Here is a 21,965-nt window from a genome sequence, read left to right as displayed (position 1 = left end):
GGAACTGCTGAATCAAAAGGTAGCTTTGGTTACATTTGGAGAGACAGTCAAATTGCCTTGCAAAAAAAAAGGCTAGACAAATTTACACCACCACTAACAGTATTTAAGTGCATTGTTCCTCACATCCTTGCCAACATTATTTATCTTTTTTTTTTTTTTTTGCCACTCTGATAGGTGAAAAAGAATCTCAAAATAACATTTCTTTGGTTTAATGGTGAGGTAGAGCTATCTTTATGTCCTTCAGACCTCTGCTGAAATGTCACCTTCTTAGAGAAACTTTCTAAGAACAGTGTATTAAAACCCTCTCTGGTGGGGCACCTGGGTGGCTCAGCTGATTAAGTGCCCAACTCTTGACTTTGGCTCAGGTTGTGATCTCATGGTTTGTGAGTTTGAGCCCTGCATCACGCTCTGCGCTGATGGTGCAGAGCCTGCTTGGATTCTCTCTCTGCCTCTCTTTTTCTCTCTCAAAATAAATAAACTTAAAAAAAATCGTTAAAAAAGAACCTCTCTCTGGTGACCAATACAGTGCCTGAAGCATAGGAGATCAATAAATACTTGTTATATGAATAAATATTTATTGGTCACCTGTATTTATTCTTGATGAATTTTGTACTTATATCCTTTATCCAGTTTTCTATTGGTTTGTCTTTTGCTTATTGATTTGTGAGAACTTTTTATATATTACAGATCACCACTGTGCAATAGAAATATAATGGGAGCCATATATGTAACTTAGAATTTTCTAGTAGCCACATTAAAAAATTAAAAATAAATAGGTGAAGTTAATAATATATATTTGATTTAACCCAACACATCCAAAATAATATCATTAAAAGCTTTGGTGCCCCATATTTCAAATACTCTATAGTCACATGTGGCTAATGGCAACTGTACTGAATAGCACAGCAGATGATATACCTTAACCTGTTACATATATTGCAAAATTTTCCCCCAGTTTCTTCCAGTCCATTTTTCCCCAAATTATAACTTCTATTTTGATATAGATTGAAGCTCGTAAGAAGTTGCAAACTATAGATAGTACCAAGAGTTCTGAAAACGCTTCACCAAGTTTCTCCTAATGATGATATCTTACGTAACCATAGCACTTTGTTAAAACCAGGAAACTGACATTGGCATGATACTATTAACTGAGATGTTTTTGTTTGTTTTGGTTTGTTGTTTTGTTGTTTTTGCTGTTTTGCTCTGTGTGTAGCTCTGTGAAGTTTTGTCTCACGTAGATTGGAGTGTCCACACTCAAAGAAATTCTCTCATATTACATCCTTCCCCTGTGTCTGTGTCTGTTGTCTTCTAACTTGTGTATGTGGTGCTGGGATGTTGCCCGGGGTTCCTTTCTGAGCTGTAGACCTCATGATTCCCTAAACCAACCACCCTTATTTTCAGGTGCTGGGTGGTAAGGTGTCATCTCTGTTCACCATGAAAATTATGTTGAAAAGAAGGACTTTTAGTTTCCTTCCAGTTTTTATTTTCCTCTGTGAGGCAAATGAAACTTTCTCAGGACGTAGAGCAAAGAAGGCCTCACCGCACATTTTATAAGGCTCTTGAGAGTCCCCAGCAGGGCATTTGCTCTGTTGTCCAAGCTTGGGCTTATGCTGGGAGAACGGAATAGTTATTATAAAACCTAAGGACAGCATCCGGGTCTTGGTCAGCTGCCTCGAGCCGGCAAAGGTCACACTTTGATAGAAACGTGGGCAAGTTCCTTTCTCCTGTAGTAAATACTAATGATGTCACAGTCACTGCATCAAGTTATTTCAGGCTTATTTATACATCCCTTCCCTGGATGGACACCTGATCCTCAAATACCCACGGAAGGAAAGTTGGTCAGGAACCAGAATTGAGGGTGACTGTTTCTAGGCCCAACTTCAAAAAAACCGTAGCAGGGACCAGCAAGACTGTGTTGTGAGGCTGCACAGCCAGGACTCCTGGCTGCCTGTCAGAAGGTTCAGACGACTCCTGGCGTCCACATTTGCAAGAAGGAGAGGCTCAGTATAACTCCATAAATTTTGCTAACTGGAGTTGAACACCAGGGGAGCCAACGTTCTAGACATTTGTGACACCTTACGTCAAACGGTAAAACTGATCGACTGTCCTGAGCCAGACAAATATGGAAAGCACTTTGTCCTTTCTCTCTGGTCTTAGAGCAGAACTCTTGACACATTCTGCATGATCCCAGATGAGATGATGTCACCTATGGGGTAACTGCTGTGCAGGCCTGAGATGCAACTCTTCAAGTCATGCTTTTTAAATTCTATGTTGGTGGTTCCCAGCCCCCAGCTGACCTTAGAATTACCTGAAGGGACTTCACAGATTCCTATGCCCAAGCCCCCTCCCAGAGCAATTGAATCAAGGTCTCTGGCGCTGGGACTCCAGCTTACTTTTTTGTAAGCTTCCCAGGTTATTCTAGGAAGAGTTGAGAACCACTGTTGTAGATGGACATCCATCCATCCATTCAAAAGCTACTTGTTGAGCACCAACTATATGCCAGACAGTGCTCCCCACCCACATGGAGCTCACATTCTGGTGGAGACTGAAAATAAGTAAACAGGCTAATATGATGATTACAGAATCTTACTGAGGCAAGAAAAATGGGGTATAGGGAGGGAGCTTTTGCTGAGGTGGGGCAGTAGGCTGACATGTGAAGATTTGAGAAGGGGCCAGGCCTACAAAAAGAGGGTGGGGGAAGAAGAAGCCTGGCAGGGGAAACAGCACATGCAAAGGTCCAGGGGTAGGAAATAGTTTTCTTGTTGAAGGTACTCAAGAAAACCCAGTGTGACTGAAATGTAAGTGTGAAGGAAGGAGGGGGAAGGAGAGAAATAAGAGGCTGGAGGTAAACCAGAGGCCAGGTTAGTTATAATAATAATGAATTATGGTAAAATAATAGTTAATATTCACGAGGTATCTATTTTATGCCAGACCCTGGACTGACCGTTTATGCCATCACATAATTGAATCTTCACAATGACCTTCATGGGGGTGAAAAATTTCATGTCCCATTTTACAGGTGAGAAAACTGAGACTCAGAGACAAGGAAGCAAATAATGTTTCCACATTCAAAGACAACTTTATAAGGGGGCTACAGACTTAAGCAAATGACCATAAGTTAACTGACAAAGCTCTTACAATAACTATGCCATTATGTCCACAAAAACCTATGAGCTTGATTCAATACACTGTTGATAACCCGGCTTCAGGTAGCTGACTTGATTCTAATTTAATAAAAACTTGGCCACTGATGGAAAAAAAAAAAAAATAGGGCAAATATGTCTCTAATCTGTGCTATGGATCTCCCTGTCAAAGATTTTGAAAAATTTTTCATTTTCTTTGTTCTTGTCTACCACCAAATGTGCTCAGAAATCCCACGTTCACCCTCAAACAGAATTAGCCCCCAAACACAAAATAATAGCCATTGAAGACATTGTCAGTTGTTTGTTTATATTTTGGTTTCCTGGTCCTTATGGATTAAATGAGTTAATACACGTGCAGTGCTTCGAGCAGCGCTTGAGAAATAGCGTGTCAGTCGGTAAGTATTAGCTATTACATTGATGTTATTATTATTTTGCCATATGCCGATTGACAAAGATGAAAACAAATGAGCTATTAAATATACTTTATTTAATATGCTCTACTTTTATTTAGTATGCTTTATATTCCCCTTGCCCAAATGCGGCCTCTTAGGATTATGCCTACTGTTAAGAAAAAAAGACCTCATAAAAACCAAGAGGTGTCTTCCCCTTGGTAGGGCATAGAAGGCACATTTCTGTTACCTGGGACAGGTAAGCAGAGAAGCCCCAGCAGCCAGTGACACCACAGTGGGAAGCAGCTTTTTTGGAAGGCTCTTGATGTCTGATAATGCGTAAGAGAAGAGAGCGTAAGTCACTTGTATGGGGGGATGGGATGGGAGTGCCGAGTGGTCTTGGCTGGAAACACATCCTTGGCTCCCCATGGCCCTGGAACAGACGCACATTCTTAATCATGGTCTTCCGAGCCCTGCAGGGTCTGACATCCACCTGCCTCTCCAGCCCCACTTGGAACCTTCCTCCTTGCTCCCCACCTTCCTTTTTCCGGCCCCCTGGTCTTTGTCCTGGTCATTTCTTCTGCTGGGAGCCCTCTTCCCTTGATGTCTCATGGGGCCAGTGCCTGCTCATTCTTCCCGTCTCAGCTTTCATGTCTGCTTCCTCAGGGCGGCCTTCTCAGGTCAGGTCACTCCGTCTTCACTAGGTCCCCTGACCTACACGCTGAGTCAGCCCTCGTCTCTTTCCTTCATGGCATCTAAGTGACTCAGTTATTTTACTCTGTTGCTTATTGACTCATTGAGCGTTTGACTCCACCATCTGACTGTGAGCTCCATGAGGGTGGGCGCCATGTCTCTTTTTACTCATTATTCTTTTCCAGTGTCTGATGGAGGACCGGACACAATATTTCCTTAACTCTCTTCGACGAGGTCAGGTTGACAGAAAAGCAAACAAATAACACAAACAGTGCAACCAAACACTGTAATGAAGCAGTTGGTTAACTTAACTTTCTGACCAAGGTAACCAGTCATTTTGGTACTGGCAGAACAGAGGGTAAACTGAGTCATCTAACTTCTGTGTCAGAGTCCTGAAGCGTGGGCTTCTGCCTTGGGATAGCAGACATGGGTTTGCTGTCTGAATGACCAGAATGAGGAATTTTTGGCTTGAGGTCAAATGCTTATGAAGGGATTTCAGCTGCTTTCACTTCAGAAGCCAGAGTCACTGACAGTTTTTCACTTAAATGGACCCCACCACCCCCGTCCTTGTATATGTGTATGTGAATTGTGCTATGCCTCATTTTATTACAGACAATATTTACAATAGATGTTTGGATCTTTAATAGGGTAGTAGCTGAAATCAAAGGAAAATAAGGCCTTGTGTGGATGGCTCTGAGTCTGTTTTCCTCACTTGTAAAATGGGGGTGATAATGTCTACAGCACAGGCTGGTTGTGAGGCTTAATTGAAATAGTGAGCATGAAGGGCCTGGTGTTACCTCATTTAATCTTGAAAACAATGCGGAGAGATCTGCATTAACAATCCCGTTGAATAGGTGGGAAAACCGAGGCCCCGAGAAGTTAGATGAAGGGGTGGGGCTGGTATTCGAACCTAGGAGTTGACTGTAGAGCCTGAACCACAAGTGTCTGCCTTTGAATCTGTTGCCAGTTCTTGTTGGGGAGTAAACGAGAGAGAGAGGGGCTCCGAGCAAAAAAAAAAAAAAAAAGTTGTTTCATTGAAAACTTTGCAACACATAGACCCCCCCAATGGTCACAAGGCAAGTGAAAGAAACAAGGACCAGACAACCCACTACAGAGGAGACAGTATTGCAGATTACATATGGGATAAGGGACTTGCATCCAGAATATATAAAGACCTCTTACAACTCAACAATAGTAAACAAACAACAATTCAAACAAACAATTAAAATTGGACAAAGGACCTGGGCAAAGGATCTGAATAGACATTTCTCCAAACAAGATATACAGATGGCCAATAAGCACATGGGAAGATGCTCACTATCATTAGTCATTAGGGAGCTGCAAATCTAAACCACAAGATACCCAGGAGGGTGACTGGAATAAAAAGACAAACAATGACAAGTTTTACTGAGGATGTGGAGACACTGGAACCCTCCTGCGTGAAAATGTAAAATGGCATAGCTGCTTTGGAAACAGTCTGACAGTTTCTCAGAGTCGCCATAGAGTTACTGTATGACTCCACACTTACACTCCCAAGTATATACTTCTCACCCGAGAGAAGTGAAAACAGGCATACACAAAAACTTGTCCATGCACGTTCATGGAATGTTATTTAGGATAGCCAAAAAATGGAGTCAACTCAAAAGTCTATCAACAACTGAATGGAAAAACAAAATATGGTCTTATCATACAATGAAATATTACTTATCTTTAAAAAGAAGGACTGACGTGCTAAAACATGGATGAACCTTGAAAACGTTAGGCTAAGTGAAAGAAGACAGTCGTAAAAGATCATATAATGCATGATTCCATTTATCTTTATTATTTTTAAAGAGGTATTCATTTATTTTGAAAGAGAGAGAGAGTGCACAGGTGCATGTGCAGGGGAGGGGTGGGGGAGGGGGCAAAGAGGAGGGCTGAGAGAATCCCCAGCAGGCTCCACGTTGTCAGCCCAGAGCCTGACGTGGGCTCGAACGGAGCCAAAATCGAGTTGGATGGTTAACCGACTGAGCCACCCAGGCGCCCCCGTATGATTCCATTTATACGAAATGTCTAGAATAGGTAAATCCATGGATACGGAAAGTAGATTAGGGGTTCGGGGAAAGAGGTGTGACAAGTGATTTCTAATGATTATGGGATTTCTTTGAGGGTGATGAAAATTTATTGGATTTAAATAGTGGTAATGATTGCACAACCTTGTGAGTAGAATAAAAATCACTTGAGTTGTGTATATATATATATATATATATATATATATATATATATATATTTTTTTTTTTTTTTTAAGAAGCAAGGCCTGGTGACAGAGCTTTTGTATCTTGAGGGCTCCAGTGGACCAAATGGCGGAGGCCAGAGAATTGGTAGTGTCAGGCAAGAGATGATGTCAGGGCTGAGAAGCAGCTTGAGGGTATATGACTGTTACCCCAATGTCTGCTGGAAACAGCACGAGTTAACCGTTACCACATTGCAGTTTTGTGTGAGAATGTGAGAAGCACCTCTCAGAAATAAAGAAAGGAAATTTGTGGGAGGTGACTTAGCAGGGAGGGCCAAGAACCAATGAAGCCTGGGCTATTGTTTATTTGTTTTTTATTTTTTTTAACGTTTATTTATTATTGAGAGACAGAGACAGAGCATGAGCGGGGAAGGGGCAGAGAGAAGGGGAGACACAGAATCCGAAGCAGGCTCCAGGCTCCGAGCTGTCAGCACAGAGCCCGGTATGGGGCTTGAACTCACAAACTGCGATATCATGACCCACGACGAAGTCATGACCCATGACCGGAGCCGAAGTCAGTTGCCTAACCGACTGAGCTACCCAGGCGCCCCTGGGCTATTGTTTATTAATGTCTGCTGTATTCACACTCACAGGCCATTAATGCCTAGGGAAACTGAGACCCAGACAGAAATAGATCTTACTTCTTCAGTGACCACATTAATTCTGAGTGATTGTTCTAGTTTAGAATGAGTTGAAGTAAAAATAAACCAAAAATTGGTCCTAAATGTGGGAGCAGGTTGGCTTGAGGCCTGGGCAAAGTAATGATCTGTGAAGAGCTCTTGTGTGACACCTCATCAGATAACAGAAGCCCTAGCTTTCTATTTGGTGACCGATTCTGGGATTCCTTCCTGGGGGAGTTAGGTCCATTTTCAGTGGATGACATAGATATCATAGCATATGTCCCTGGAACACACCATGCTTTTTCTACCCCTGGGCCTTTGCACTTCCTGGTTCTGCTCAGATCTTGCCATGACTGGCTTATTTTCATCCTTCAGCCTTTGCCAACCACACTTTCTAAAGTAGAATCTCTTCTCCACCACCTGCTCCCACTAGTCCTTCTCTCTCATACTTCTTGTATATTCTCTTTACAGCATTTACCACTCTCTGAAATGATCTTGTTTATGTGCTAACTTGTGTATGGTCTGTCTTCCCCCACTAAGACAAGTTCTCAGAGAGCCAAGACCTTGACTGTCTCATTCAACAAGCGGGGGAAGGCTGTGGTTGTTCTGTGCTGCCCATAGAGTATAGGGTAGGTGTAGGTTGGCTCAATTTGGGGGCAGAGTAGATCACTTTGGAATGAACAAACAGATCATCTATTTGTTTCCTGTATCTTATTTCTTAACAAGTTCAGAACTCTTGGGGGAGGAAGAGAGGCTAATTCACTGACCCAACATGTGGGCTGCTTCTAGTCACTGAGAACCAGCTAGCTCACAGATGCCCAAAAGGTTAGCTGTGTAAAGCTGACGTTTATCTACAGGGTCACCATAATGTCTGGCACATAGTAAGTGTTCACGAATTGTTGAATGAGCGAATGAACGTGGGAGAACCCCTGCTCCTTGCTTCCTACCCTTGAAAAAGTGGCCAGAGGGTTCCTAAGTGCTGTGGTGTCTTCTCTGAGGGGACCAGGCATACTCAAGTGACGTTTCTTTGTGTTGGCTTAAAGCTCTCTTCCCTCAACTGAATTCCTTTTTCCAGCTTTTCCCTTTGAAGCTCGGGGCTAAGTGCCACCCAGCCAGCTTCCTACCATAGTGTCAGGGGTCAGGGACACCATAACTGGAGGAGAAGGCTAATGACCCAGGCTCTCTCTGTCTTTGGTCGTACAGATGTCTATTTGCAATACCCCTGCCTCTTCTGTTTTCCTTCTCATTGAAAATGGGCTTTGGACTTCGTCACAATCCAGCACAAATATGGAAGGGACTTTTCTGGGGGCTCATGGGATGTTGAAGTATTGGAGGTGTTCTGGCCAGTGTCCATTTACTTTCGTTGGTAGATACCTAGGAGATAGTGTGGCTCAAGGGAAGGCATTATGAGCCACGTGTCCTTCAAAAGCATGAAGAACGTACCTCAGGAGCATCAGGTGACCTCTGTGCAGTTGAGAGACAGAACAAAAAAGTGGGCTTCGCTATGGAAAACAGTACGGCATTTGAAATTTTTGTTATTGTTTGATGTGTCGGGGTGCCAGTACTGAAATCCCAGTTTTGGAACGTGTTCCCTTTCCTTCAAGACACGTCTTCTCTCTTACAAGACCATTCTCATCTTCACCATCCCTGTATCTCTAGTACATATTTGGCCAGTGGGAAGTGAAGTTACCTCCCTTTCTCTGTCTCTCTTTGTGTATGTATCTCTCTCTATCTCTCTGCCTCTGTCTCTCTGTCTCTCTCTTACACACACACACAGACTCACATACCTGTATAGACTTACATCAATGCCTGAACATAGCCTCAGATACTTTTGTTCGGGCGTAAGAACTCTTTATATAGATCAGCATTGTCTTAGATCCCCAACTCCTCAGTAGCAGGCTCCATCAAAATAGCTTGATGGGTGTGGGTCCTTTAGTAATGTGAGTTTTCAGGTGACTTTCAGATTTCTCATTTAGATTTTGCTTGCTCCTAAGTTTCTGTGCCTAGAGGTAGTGCTGGAAATTTAGAGATGGGGCTTGTAGATCACAAGGCACATTTCCTGGTCATCACCCTTCATTCATTCATGCTTGTCTCTCTCCTTCTCGTGCTTCTGGGCTGTTTCTCTCCATAAATATCTTCAAGGACAAGTGAGAATTGTCCTTTTGCCCGTCTATCATTAAAACCAAAACGCTAGAGAGGAATTCTGCCAGGCTTGATTGAGAGTATTATATGATGCTTCTTTTATTGATGGGGCAAGTCTATTAAAAGGGAAAGCTTTCAGAACATCAAAGCTGTATTCCTATCAAAGAGCGAGGCATAGCCACCTGATTATAATCCTTCAAGAGGCTAGATTATAAACTCCATGGGGCAAGGACCATCATGTTTGATTTTGCCCACTAGTGTCATCTTTCTTTCCTTTTTAAAAAAAATTCCAGTGTAATTAGTATACAGTGTTATATTAGTTTCAGGTGTACAATGTAGGGATTCATCAATTCCATATGTTACTTAGTGTTACCTTTCTGAGCCTTGCTTCCTCGTGGATAAATGGGGCAAACGGCTTTCTTGCATATCCTTGCTGGGACTTTGTGAGGAAAAAGTGAAGTTGTTTCCATATGAAAATGCTTTGAGAAGTAAAGACATGTGGACAAATAAGATGATGGTGATGATGATGATGATAATGGCGATACCACACTACCAAAATTGTCCAGAACAAAGAACAAATGAAACTGTCAGAAGAGGGAGTTAAATATAGAAGGCCTCCTTCAGTTTGGGAGAATAGGACACATAAAGAGTAAAGGAAACAGAAAGACGAATTTCTGAATTTCACCTACGGGAGAAGAGAGAATGAGGGAGAAAGAACATCAGCAGAAGTTTGGGGAGGGGGACCCACTAAAAGCACCTCTGTTGGAAGAAAGTGGGGAGAGGTGGGCTTACAAGACAAGAATGTTAGAGATGGAACACTTCTGTATCAACAATGGCTCAGTCCGTTAAGAGTGAGAACCTGTATCATTAAGAACAGTATTTCCCAAAGTGTGCTTTGTGGCGTATTAGCCTTAGGATCAAAGGGTCCTGGGCTACATGTTAAGCAAATTACGCCCTCTGTTAACTCTGCCACTGAAGAGCCACAAGGCACAGTGTTGGCCACACGTTCTGAGAAACCCTGAAGGAAAGGAAACAGTTTACTTTTGCTAAACTTAGCACTTGACCTCCCAATTTCATAACCCCCTCCCCACCCCTTTTTTGGTAAAACTTGTTAACATTGGGCAGAACCAGTTGTCCAAGAAGCATGGTTCTGGGAAGTCTGGCTTAATTCTTGACCTTGGAGTTTTGAGATACGAACCTAATGCCAGCATAACTGGAGGTTTTCAGATATGTTCAGGCTCATGCTTTGAAGGCATTGCATTTCTGGATGAGTGGCTCTGAACTGAAGAGAGTCGTCCCATGGTCTAGCAAGTTGAGGATAGAGACCAGTTTCTAAGCGTGGACCCACTGGTCTGCAGTGTGAGGATGCTGGTGAGCTCCAGACCAGCCAGGAAAGTTATCGTTGGGAACCAAGCCTTGGCCAGCCTCTCGGTGAATCATGGCATTAGCCTAGTAGATCTCCTGGATATTTTTCAAAAAAGTTGTGGCAGAAATGCAGAACATAGCTCAGAAGCAAGGAGCATCCTCAGAGATAAAGGTAGGAACAAACTTAGGCCTCTGTAGCCATTCATTCATCCAGTTCATTCATTCATTTATCAAATAAATGTTACTTATTGACGATGTGCTCTGCATTGTGCTAGGTGAGCTCAAGGGCACACGTGCACAAATTGGTGTGAAGAAATAAAGGTGCACTGAGAGAAATCTATTCCAAGTATAGTGGGCACAACCTAGGGTGAGGGAGAAGGGCAATCAAAAAGGCCCTCATGGAAGAGGTGGTTTTCCAGCTGAGTTTTGAAAGAGGAGTAAAATCTGCATTTTAACAAGATCCTCAAGTGCTTGAAATTTGGGAAGCACTCGCGTGGGAGGTGAGTCCTCCTGCTTGGTCTCCCCTTGATGATTCTTCACAAGTTTCCTCCGAAGTCATCATTAAAATTCATACGTTATAAGTCAGAAATAATTTGCTTATTAATTAGTGACAAACTGCCCCTCAACCATGGCCTGTTTTGCTGACTCATTTAATAGCTGCTATTGTTATCTGGGCAGTGTTTGATGACTTTGGGAAATAGGCTCTGGTTGGACTACTTTTTTTTTTCCTTTTTCCTTTAAAAAAAAAAAAAGGTGTTATGGAGGCGCCTAGGTAGCTCAGTCAGTTAAGCATCTGACTTTGGCTCAGGTCATGATCTCCCAGTTTGTGAGTTCGAGCCCCGCGTCAGGCTCTGTGCTGACAGCTTGGAGCCTGCTTCAGGTTCTGTGTCTCCCTCTCTCTATGTGCCCCTCCCCTGCTCATGCTCGGTCTCTCTCTGTCTCTCAAAAATGAATAAACGTTTAAGAAGAAAAAACAGCTCTTACAGAATTTTTTTAAACATGAAAAAAATCATGTTCCCATGACCCAGCTTCACGAGCCATCCATTGGTGGTCAATCTTGTTTTGTCTATATTTCCCATATTATATTATGATGCAATCGTCATATCATTTTATCAGTAAATTAAAATAGTATTTAAAATGTATTTTCTTTTCTTTTCTTTTTTATTTATTTATTTTTTCAACGTTTATTTATTTTTGGGACAGAGAGAGACAGAGCATGAACAGGGGAGGGGCAGAGAGAGAGGGAGACACAGAATTGGAAACAGGCTCCAGGCTCTGAGCCATCAGCCCAGAGCCCGACGCGGGGCTCGAACTCACAGACCGCGAGATCGTGACCTGGCTGAAGTCGGACGCTTAACCGACTGCGCCACCCAGGCGCCCCAGTATTTTCTTTTAGAGAGGCAAAAAAATGTTTTCTTTTATAGGAGCACACAGATTAACATCTTGAAATAGATGTAGTCTGTACCTCCAATAGCCTAGGACTGAAAGGACTCAGCAGTTTAACGTCTAGATTCCCAAGTAACAAATGTCAGTGGCCACCCTCTGCCACATAGTAACAAACAAAGCAGGGGCTGCTTGGCTGACATGCATATCTCTAAAATCTGCAGGCATCTATAACAGAAATTTCTAACAATGCCACACTTCAGGTAAGGTTCTTACCATCTGGAACTGTTTTTTTACCCTTCAGAGCTTCATGTGCCAGAATTCATAAGAAATAAATCACAAGGGTCTCTTAATATTAATACCCCGTTTCTCAGCTGACAGTCGTGTGAGAAGAGCTAGAGAGGGTTGGGAGAACCCAAACTGAGAGGTCTTATTGGGTCTACAGTAGCTTACAGTAGCAGTAGACCCAGTATTGGGTCTATTGTAGCTTATTGGCTACAGTATTTAGAGCTCCAACTTGTGAACAGTGTTAAATCTCCTGGGTCAGCTGCCTGGACTGAGAGATCTGTTATTTCCAAGTTCTGCCTTGGTCCCATACACACACACACACACACACACACACACACACACACACACACCATCTCCTCTCTAAATTTAATTGAAGTCCGCTTGAAACATAGCTTTGATGGATGAGCAGCCCCTGGTGGAGCCTGGGTCAGATGGAAAGAACAGTCAGTTTGGTTTGCCTTTCATCCTGTGGGTATTTACTTTCTCTTTGACCACAAACCTTGTCTTCTAGAGCAGATGTGGTCAGGCGTGGGGCAGGGCTATAGCTTACTCTGCCAGCCCACGACCAGATAATGGATTTTGACAATGGCTTTCAGACCACCCATCCATTATCCACTGAATCTTCTGCCGGTGTATGAGACCCATTGCCTTGTTATGAGGAGGATTTCTCTTTGCCTCTTTTCTGTGTTGGATCTTTTTTTGCTGGATCCTGTGTCTTTCTCTTTCTTGATTTACTGCTTTGTGCTGGGGGAGCACATCCTCCCATAGCTTTCTGAGAAATGGTGTATGGGAGATAGTTTTTGTTGTTGTTGTTATTGTTGTTTGGGTTTTTTTGGGGGGGTCTTGAATGTCTGGAAATATCTTTATTCTCTCCCTTGACCAATTGTTTGGATGGGTCTAAATCGAGGTTGGAAACAATTTTCCTTTGGGATTTGGAAGTCATTGTTTCACTGTTTAACTTTCAACATTGCTGAAAACATGGCATGCTTTTTCTTCTTCTAAGTTTGTAGGATTGGGGAGAAATTTTACCCTTAAATATCTGAAATTTCACCATGATGTGCTTTGGTACACATTTTATTGGGTATCAGGGGACTCTTTCAATCTGGAAACTCAAGCATTCAGTTCTGAACATTTTTCCTGTAATCATTTATTTAATAATTTCCTCTCTTCAATTTTCTTTGTTTGCTTTTGGAACTTTCTGATTAGATGTTGGATTTCTGGGAATGATTCTCAAATTTTCTTATATTTTCTTGAGTATTTTCATCTTTGGGGGAGAAAATATCCTTCCTCATTTTTTTTTATTGTGACAAAATATACATAACATTTACTCTCTTAACTATTTCTAAGTGTACATTTCGCTGACATTCAGTACATACACATTGTTAGGCAGCCGTGGCCACCACCCTTCCCCAGAACTTTCCCTGTCTTCCCAAACTGAGACTTTGTATCCATGAAACAATAACTCCACATTCCCCTTAGCCTGCAACCACTGACAACCACCATCTCCTTTCTGTCTCAATGAATGTGACTACTCTATGTACCTCATGTAAGTGGGATCATGGAATATTTGTCCTTTTGTGGCTGGCGTATTTCACTCAGCATAGCGTCTTCAAGGGGTATATTGTAGCATGCATCAGAATTTCCTTTCCTTGAAAGGCTGAATAAATATTCCATTGTATGTGTATACCACCTTTTATTTATCCATTCATCTGTTGATGGACATTTAAGTTGCTGCCACATTTTTCCATCTTTTTGATTTTTGTATTACTTCCTTGAGTAAATACAAAATACTTTTGTATTTACTTCCTTGACTTCTAATCCTTCTGGTTTTTTTTTTTTTTTTAATCTACCCTCATATTTTTAAGTCCCAAGCTCTCTGTTTTGCTTCTCTGATTTATTTTTTTCCCAACCTATTCTTGTTTTGTGGTTACCACCCAGTTTCTTATTTCTCTGAGGATGTTCATCATCTGTCCTTGAAGTTTTCTTGCGCTCCTTGGCATTATTTATTTCCTTGCGCTTCATTTCTTCTGTAAACCACAGGTCTCTTAACTCAGAAGAATTGCTCCCATGTCCAATAATCTGTGACTGCCTGTTCATATTTGAAAGTGAGACACTGAAAAACTTCTTGGAAGTTTTGTGTGTGAGGATGGGGCTTGTCGACGGGTGGGTGGCCTGGCATGACTGGGTGGCAATGCCATGATTTCTCTGGGGAACCTCTAAATGTTTGTGTCTGCAGGTTTGTTTTCTTTTGGTATGGCCACATTCTTGAAGAGAAGGTCTCCAGTCTCCTACCTGGATGCCAGGGTAGGGGTACTAAGTGGGGACAGGGGCTAGAGCCTTCCTTGTTCCGTGGTGTCTTAACTGTAACCTCAGGTGTCTAGAGCCATTGTGTTTAATCTCACCAGAGAGCAAATCTCCCATCTTTTGTCAGGGTTGTTGAGGAAGTAGGTGCCTACTGCATGGGCTGATAGATGACCTCTGGTAATAATGACTTCGTAAACAGACTCGCAAAGATTCCTCCTCTCTTTGGCCCTACTTTTAATTCCTACCTTCAGAAGTGATATCTTCAATGGGTGCCTCCAATTTCTGAGTCTTTCTAGAGTTTTTTTAGGGTACACTGACTTTATTCTTGTTGGCTTCTTCTTCTGCAGGATTCAGATTTCAGTGTTATCTACTCTGTAAAGTCAGTCAGTGTTGAGCTAGCCATTTTCCATGTTCCAAGATTTTGTCACCTCTTTCATTTCTTCGCCTGTTCTCCAATTTGTCCTTGGGTGTTTGTGCCCTTTTAAATTCACTTACTTTCATTTTAAGTGGTTTTGGAAGGGAGTGGAGGAGAGCAAGCATGTTTAATATTCGGTGCTTAACCAAAAGTCTTCCTTGTTTATTCGTATGCATTCCAGTTTAGCATTAATATTTACTTTTAGGCTGCAACAGTTATTTATTCCAGTGACATATTTTCTTGTCATTGCTTTTGTTCTTACTGAATTTTCTAGTCTCAATAAAAAGAGAAAAACTGCCACTGAAAAGGCAATGGCTGTGTCCCTAAAATGTACACACCGTCATCTCCATCATCATCATCATCATCATCATTAATACTTATTGAATGCTAGCTGTGTCCTAGGCAATGGGATGAAAACATTTAACTTTTATCATCCAGTCTTCACAGCAGTACTTGGGTAAGTACTATCACAATGGCCATTTTCCAGGGTTGGAAAACCAAGCCTCAGAAGGACTGAGTCAGTGGCATGAGATCACAAAAGTAGCAAATGGCAGAAAAGGATTTGAACCTCAGTGGTTGGTATCTAGACAAGTTCTCTAAGTGTGAGGGAGAAGTTCTGTTGAAAGAAGGCTTATATATCACCCAGTCAAATGTCATTGGCTGTTTCTTATTCACTCTTAAGAGTGACCAGATTGGTTCAGCTGTGCAAATGACTGTATCACGTACTCACCAAGTATGGAGGCTCAGCATGGATTCAACTCCAGTCTCTTGAGCCAGGTAGCAAATTCCAGCCACACAAACAACAGATGGTGAACTCAACCTGAAATTGCCAATACTCCTCAATTTGCCTGGAACCTTTCTTCTACATTTAAGAGCACAGAAATCTTGCTGATCTTATTTACTGCTTGATAGAGGTAAAGGAGTATATCGACATCTGGAATCGAGCATGGCACATAATAGATGCTCAAGAAATATTTGTTGCACAGACAGACATTCTTTCTCCAGAGTCAGAAGCCGTATGGAAGTTATGGAGTTCCTTTTGGATGGAATAAACAAAGATACCCAGGGATGGATGGGAGCGTGGGGAATGAGGCTTGAAAGCCAGCCTGAAGCTCCATTTTCCAAGCCATATGGCCTGATGAAGGGCTTCATCTGTATGGAGAAGGGGTGCCATTTTCAGATTCCTACGAATGTGCAATTTGGGCTAGAAGTGGCTCAGGCTGGGGAGAAGTTCTTGAGACATCTGTCCCTGAAATTGAGTACAGGTTAAGTGCACTTTCAATGCAGGCAGAAGCAAAGATGTCTATGTCTCTGCCCCTGGCAATGCTTGGCTCATCAAAGTTTGGATACAACAAGCCATGTTGTACCAATTCTCACCTGTAGGGCACTGACTGCCTCACAACTCCCAGGACTTCCCTACCTCCACATGGGGGTGGTGGAAAGATCACAGATGCCCACACACAGCTTGAAGAATGTTCTTCCAAATGTATATTTTTCAAAGTAGTTTTATTATCCCTCAACATCTCCAACTGGGTAATTTATAGAAGGCTTCTCAGGCTTGGTTTAATAAAGAATCTAGATTGTTTCGAGATTTGCCTGTTCTTCCTACAGTTCTGGGAACTAGTTATTTTGAGCCTTATCAATGTTTTCCATACATTCACGTTCATGTGACTTTGTATTATCTTCACCGTGTTTCTTGATTGGGGTGTTGTTGATATTTGGGGTAGGTCAGTTCTTCATTGGGTGACAGACTCCAGCATTGCAGGATGCGACTACTCTTAGCTCTTTCCAACAAATGCTGGTAGTGCCCCCACATCACTGCGACACCACAGTTTTTGAGTGCCTCCATGGGGAGTGGCATCACTCCCAGCAGCGGTGTGCCTGACTTTACCACAAATTATGGATAAGTCAGACTTGGAAATAGCCAGATGGAAGCCCACAAGACACCCTAGGGAAACACACAGCTGGCCAAGTGGGCCAGCCACCTCCTTCCTGCACACCTTTCCTCTTCCTCTTTATTCTTTGGACTTTGGAGTCTTTATCATGAAATGTGTCGAGCCCAGATCCACATGGTTTCAATGGGAAAGCACCTCAGAGGGAGTGCGATGGGGAGGGTGTGGGAAGCTCTTTTTTAGAATTTGGGTTTCATTTATTTGATGTTCTGTTTGGCTTCGTATGTGACATATGTTGTTTCCAGGCTCCAGATCTATCCATCTGTCTGAAAATTATTGCATGTACCTAGCACAATACTGGGAGCTCGACATGCTTTATCTTGTTCCATCCTTATAATGCTTTTGCTCCAGTTAAAACGCTTTTCAAATTTCCATTTTCTTTCTTTCTTTTTTTTTTTTTTTATAAATTGTTTTAAATGTTTATTCTTGAGAGAGACATACACACACACAGAGTGCAAGCAGGAGAGGGGCAGAGAGAAGGAGATACGGAATCCGAAGCAGGCCCCAGGCTCTGAGCTGTCAGCACAGAGCCTGATGCAGGGCTCCAACTCACAAACAGTGAGATCATGACCTGAGTGGAAGTCAGATGCTTCACCGACTGACCCATCCAAGTGCCCCTCAAATTCCCATTTTCTAGATGAAGAAACCAAGGCTTTGAGAAGGTATGAAACTTGCCCATGGTCAACATTCCCAACTCCAGTGTCTGGTTTCTGGCATTGGAGTGGTGTCTTGCTATAAAACTACTGGAAAAGTCTTGAGAGAGGGAATGGGGAGGAGGGGGTCAAAAAAAGAGGTTTCCATTCACAGCATGTACCAATCTTATCCCCAGGACACACCAAGCGGCATCATTAGTATCCAACCTGTCACTACCAGCTGGAGTGTTAGCTCATATCCGATCAATGAAGGAAAAAGCCTTTGCAGGCAGTTTTATAATTGGCACTGGGAAAGGGGTGAACTGTCTGCTGATTCATTAATAAATCAGGATAGAGTGTGGGCACCGATTCCAGCCAGAGTGTCTGCTGCTGCTTGGAGAATTTGGCTGCAGCATCCTCCCCAGTTCGCTGCAGAAAACCCAAGACCGGATATCTCTCTGGTGAGGAAGGAAGGGAGGAAACTGGCTGGCTCGTTCTAAGGAACCTGATACCACGGTTTTCCTGGCTCCAGTGGGGAAAAAGGCAGCAGGAGTTGAGCAGACATCATGATCCATTAACACCATTCATTCATTCATTCATTCATTCATTCATTCCCTCTCTCACACATGCATTCATTTCATGTATTTATGGAGCATCCATCACCTGCCAGATTCTCTTCTAGGTGCTGACGATACAGCAGCAAACAACTCTGGCGAATACCCCTACCCTCATAGGGCTTATACTCTAAGGAAGGGACACAAACAGTAAGCACAGTAGTAAGTAAAACAAGGTATCAGATGGAAGAGAAGTGCTTTGGGCAGAAAACAGCAGGGAAAGGGGAGTAGAGCTTGTGGGGGTTTTGATTTTCAACACTGACATCTGAGTAAAGATCTAGTATTAACGTCATGCTGGACACTTGTTCCAAGCGTTTTATAATCATCTCATTAATACGGCAACGTCAAGAAATTATGGCTATGATTATTCCCATTTGACAGAAAGAGGCGGAAGGTAAGAGAGGTGCAGCGATTTCCGGAGATCGTACAGCTTAGTCTGTGGTCGGAACTCGTGTTTGAAACCAGGCAGTCAGAGTTTCAGCGGCGGCCCGCCTGCATGCTGGTGCAGACAGCGGACAAACGGGGTTTGGGACAGAGCAGGCTGAGCGTGCAGATGAAATCTTTGTGTGTGCCCACAAAGCGAGTGTGGGCGGACTTGCGTGGGGGCCGGGGGCGGATCTTCACCTCAATCTTCCTGAGCTGAATCCCACTCTCGGTCTGTGGCTGCGGAGTTGGGTCGCCCAGCTGCAGGGGAGGTGGACCCGCGAGAGAGGGAGCTCGCTGCAAGGGCTGTCCCGGGACAGTGCCGGTCGGAACCTCACCCCGCCGCCACCCCCCCCCCCCCCCCCCCCCCCCGGGCCAGCTGCTCTAGTCAATAAGGCGAGGGCCTCGAGGACGCTCGCCGCCCTCCTGGTGGGTTTCTCCCGGGAGTTCCCACCGGGGCTGGAGGGGGCCGCGGAGCCCAGCTCTGGGAGGGCAGACTGGAACACCAGCAGAGTCTGGGCGAGAGAGGCGCGCGGTTCTGGAGGCGGGCGCGCACAGGGCGCGAGGAGTACCCCAGTGCATTCCCGGGAGCGCCCCGGGACAGAGCGGTGGAGGGGTGCCAGGGAGCCCTTGGGGACGCCAAGAGAGGCGGAGATAGGGTAGGCGCGCCGCAGAAAGAGTAAAAGAGAGGCGAGGGCGCATGTCGGAGGGGGCGCTCAAGAAAGGCCTGGAGAGAGTGCAGGCCGCTGGAGAGAGGGGGCCGGGGTGGTGGGTGGTGGGTGGTGGCGGAGAGTGCCAAGGAGACGGAGCTGGCGTAGGAAGAAGCAGGAAGAAACCGTTGCCTGGAGAGGGGTGCCTAAGAAAGCACGGGACCAGGGTCAAGGAGAGGGCGTCGGAAATCTCTTGGGGATCCCCAGAAAGACTGTTTGCTAAAAGAGTGCCACGCGCTGGAGACGGGGACCCCCGGGCGCGGCACGGAGCGGGCCGTAGAACCGGCGCGCTCAGAGAGTGGGGCGTGCTGTTGCCCGCACGGGTGGCGCACTTGGAGGTTCCAGAAAAGCAGGTTGAGAAGAGCCGCACCAGTGCCCAGGGATGTCAGAGGAGACAGGGAAAGAAGCCGCAGAGTCCACGGAAGAACTCCCCGTGTTGGAAAGAGTGCACCCACCATGGGCGCTGGAAGGACGTGGAGAGCCGGCCTGGGAGAGGCTGGGTCAGGGCTCTGAGCGCCCCAGGGAGCGCAGAGGAGGCGCTAGTGGTTGGTGGCGGAGTTCTGAGAGCCTGAGAAAAAGGAGGGGGCGCAGAGGACGGAAAACCCCGGGTGCGCCGGGCAGTGCGTAAGGGGCGGTGGAGAGCGCGCTGGGTCCCCAGTACTGGCGCAACGCTGCCCAGGTCTCCCCTCCCTGATTGCTCCAGGTCCTAACTCACTCACCATGATGGAGAAGACGAAAGCCACGATGTTGATGGGGTACGCGGGGCAAAAACACGAGACGATGGCGAGCCACAGGTAGTTCTTGGGCCTGGGCACGTCCTCCTCGGTCTTGTCATCCTCGGTGTTGGCCTCGGGACTGCTGTCCAAAGCCCTCTTGAAGTCCGCGCTGGGGTCGTTGTACTGAGACATGGGCGAGGCCGGCGGCACAGGGAGGGCGGAGGAGCGCACGGTCTGCGTGGTCTGGGACTCTGGCCGCCCGCTCTGGTGAGGCTCTGAAAAGCCAGCGGCGCGGGGCTCGAGGGAGACGTGACCTCACTTCTCCGGCGTCCTCCGCCTGGGCTGAGGGACCTGGGCCAAGAACCTCGGCACAAGAGGGAGGGAGGGAGCAAGGGGGTGAGGAGAGGCGGCGGGGAGGAGAGGGAGCCGGCCCGCCTGAGTAACAGGGGAAAGGCACTTCTTGCAGACACACCCAGAGACCATCAGACAGACTCACTCCGAGTCCAGAATGGCAGGAGGCACAGGGAAGGGGAGAGCGAAGTCCCTTTAAGGTGCAAACTGGCCCGCCTTCGGTCTGAAGGGGACCGGGTATCTTTTCGAGCTGCTGTATTTGAATACACTAAGTGTAACGGAGGGTAATGCAACCTTATCCATGTGGCCACAGAGTTCCTACTTCCTCTTGACTAACAATTTGCTTCTCCTGACCCAATCCCTTCTGGTACTCAGACCCTGAACACTGAGCCCCAGTAATTTCTCTTCCCCAACAGGTGGTCTGGGAGCAAGGTACTAAACTTTGGGCCCAACCTTTCAGGCACTGCACAGGGGGCCTCTGGAGACTGCAGCGGTAGCATGGAAGAGCAGTGCCGGTTGCTCTGTGCCGTGTGCCCTGGACTTTTTCCCAATTGTGCAAACAAGGAACCCTCTCCTCTCAATTTTTCCACCTATGGAGCCCCTGGAGGGAGAAGCAGGTGGATCTGGTTGGTGTAGACAGTTCAAGTGGATAAATGGGATGGGGAGAAGAGAGAGGGGTCCACTTTGGGAACCCAGATGAGTATAGCAGTTGCATCACTAAGCAATTCATGGGAAGGACTACGACCAGAACCGAGGCTCCAAATCCAGACCGAGGTGGGAAATTGTCACATTTGAGCTGAATGACCTCAGGGAAGTCCTTTCACCTCACTGGGCTCCAACTCCTTCATCTGAAAAAAGTGGGTAATAGGGACCCTCAAAGGGACTTTGTGAACACTGTTAAGTTGCATTTCAAACCAGGTGAATCTAAGTGCTCAATACATGTTAGTTATTATTAGGAAACTATTTCTGCAAAATATAGTCCTTCTGCAGTATCTCAGACCCAATATTCATTGGTGAAAATATTTCACCAAAAATCCAGATATTCTGAGCTGGCCGGTCAGAGAAATGCCAAGTAATTTTATTATGTGTGGTTTCAAAAATAGTTGCTCACATCATAATACATCAAAAGTAGTAATCATCTGCTTGGCTTTCTCAGAACATGAACTGATTATCTGGGATGCTTCCACTCCTCATGGGGCCATACTAATTTCATTATCTGCCTTCCTCACTGGACTACAGACTCACTGAGAGAGGGGACCATCTTGCTCATCTTTGTATCACCACTGGCACAGTGCCTGGAACTGAGTATGTGCTTTATATAGCTTGCTGGGTGAACACATAAAAGATGAAATAGTGCCTTCTCCACCATGCCTTCTCCCCTAGTTTGGTTGGTTAATCAAGTGGGAATAAACCAAAACATTAGATCAACCAAGTTCTCAACCAAGTCTTTGCTTTGACTATTCCCTCTACCTGGAATGCTGTTCCCTTAAACGGCCACATGGGTGGTCCTTATTTCTCAGCTGTCAACTCAAAGTCACTTCCTCAGAGATAGA

The 21,965-nt window shown here is 44.9% G+C and overlaps 1 protein-coding gene across 1 annotated transcript in view; it reads right to left on the bottom strand.

The window, feature by feature from the left end:
• TMEM233 (transmembrane protein 233) overlaps window positions 1-20,389 on the bottom strand; it is a 38,135-nt gene extending 17,746 nt beyond the window's left edge. Inside the window, exon 1 of the mRNA XM_045457694.1 lies at window positions 20,065-20,389. Coding sequence (XP_045313650.1) covers window positions 20,065-20,253 — 189 coding nt within the window. The 5' untranslated portion in view covers window positions 20,254-20,389. The remainder of the gene's footprint in view (window positions 1-20,064) is intronic.
• Window positions 20,390-21,965: the final 1,576 nt, after the last annotated feature.

Source organism: Leopardus geoffroyi, chromosome D3 (genome assembly GCF_018350155.1).
Source record: "Leopardus geoffroyi isolate Oge1 chromosome D3, O.geoffroyi_Oge1_pat1.0, whole genome shotgun sequence".
Taxonomy (NCBI): domain Eukaryota; kingdom Metazoa; phylum Chordata; class Mammalia; order Carnivora; family Felidae; genus Leopardus; species Leopardus geoffroyi.
This window is presented reverse-complemented; position numbering and strand designations above follow the sequence as displayed.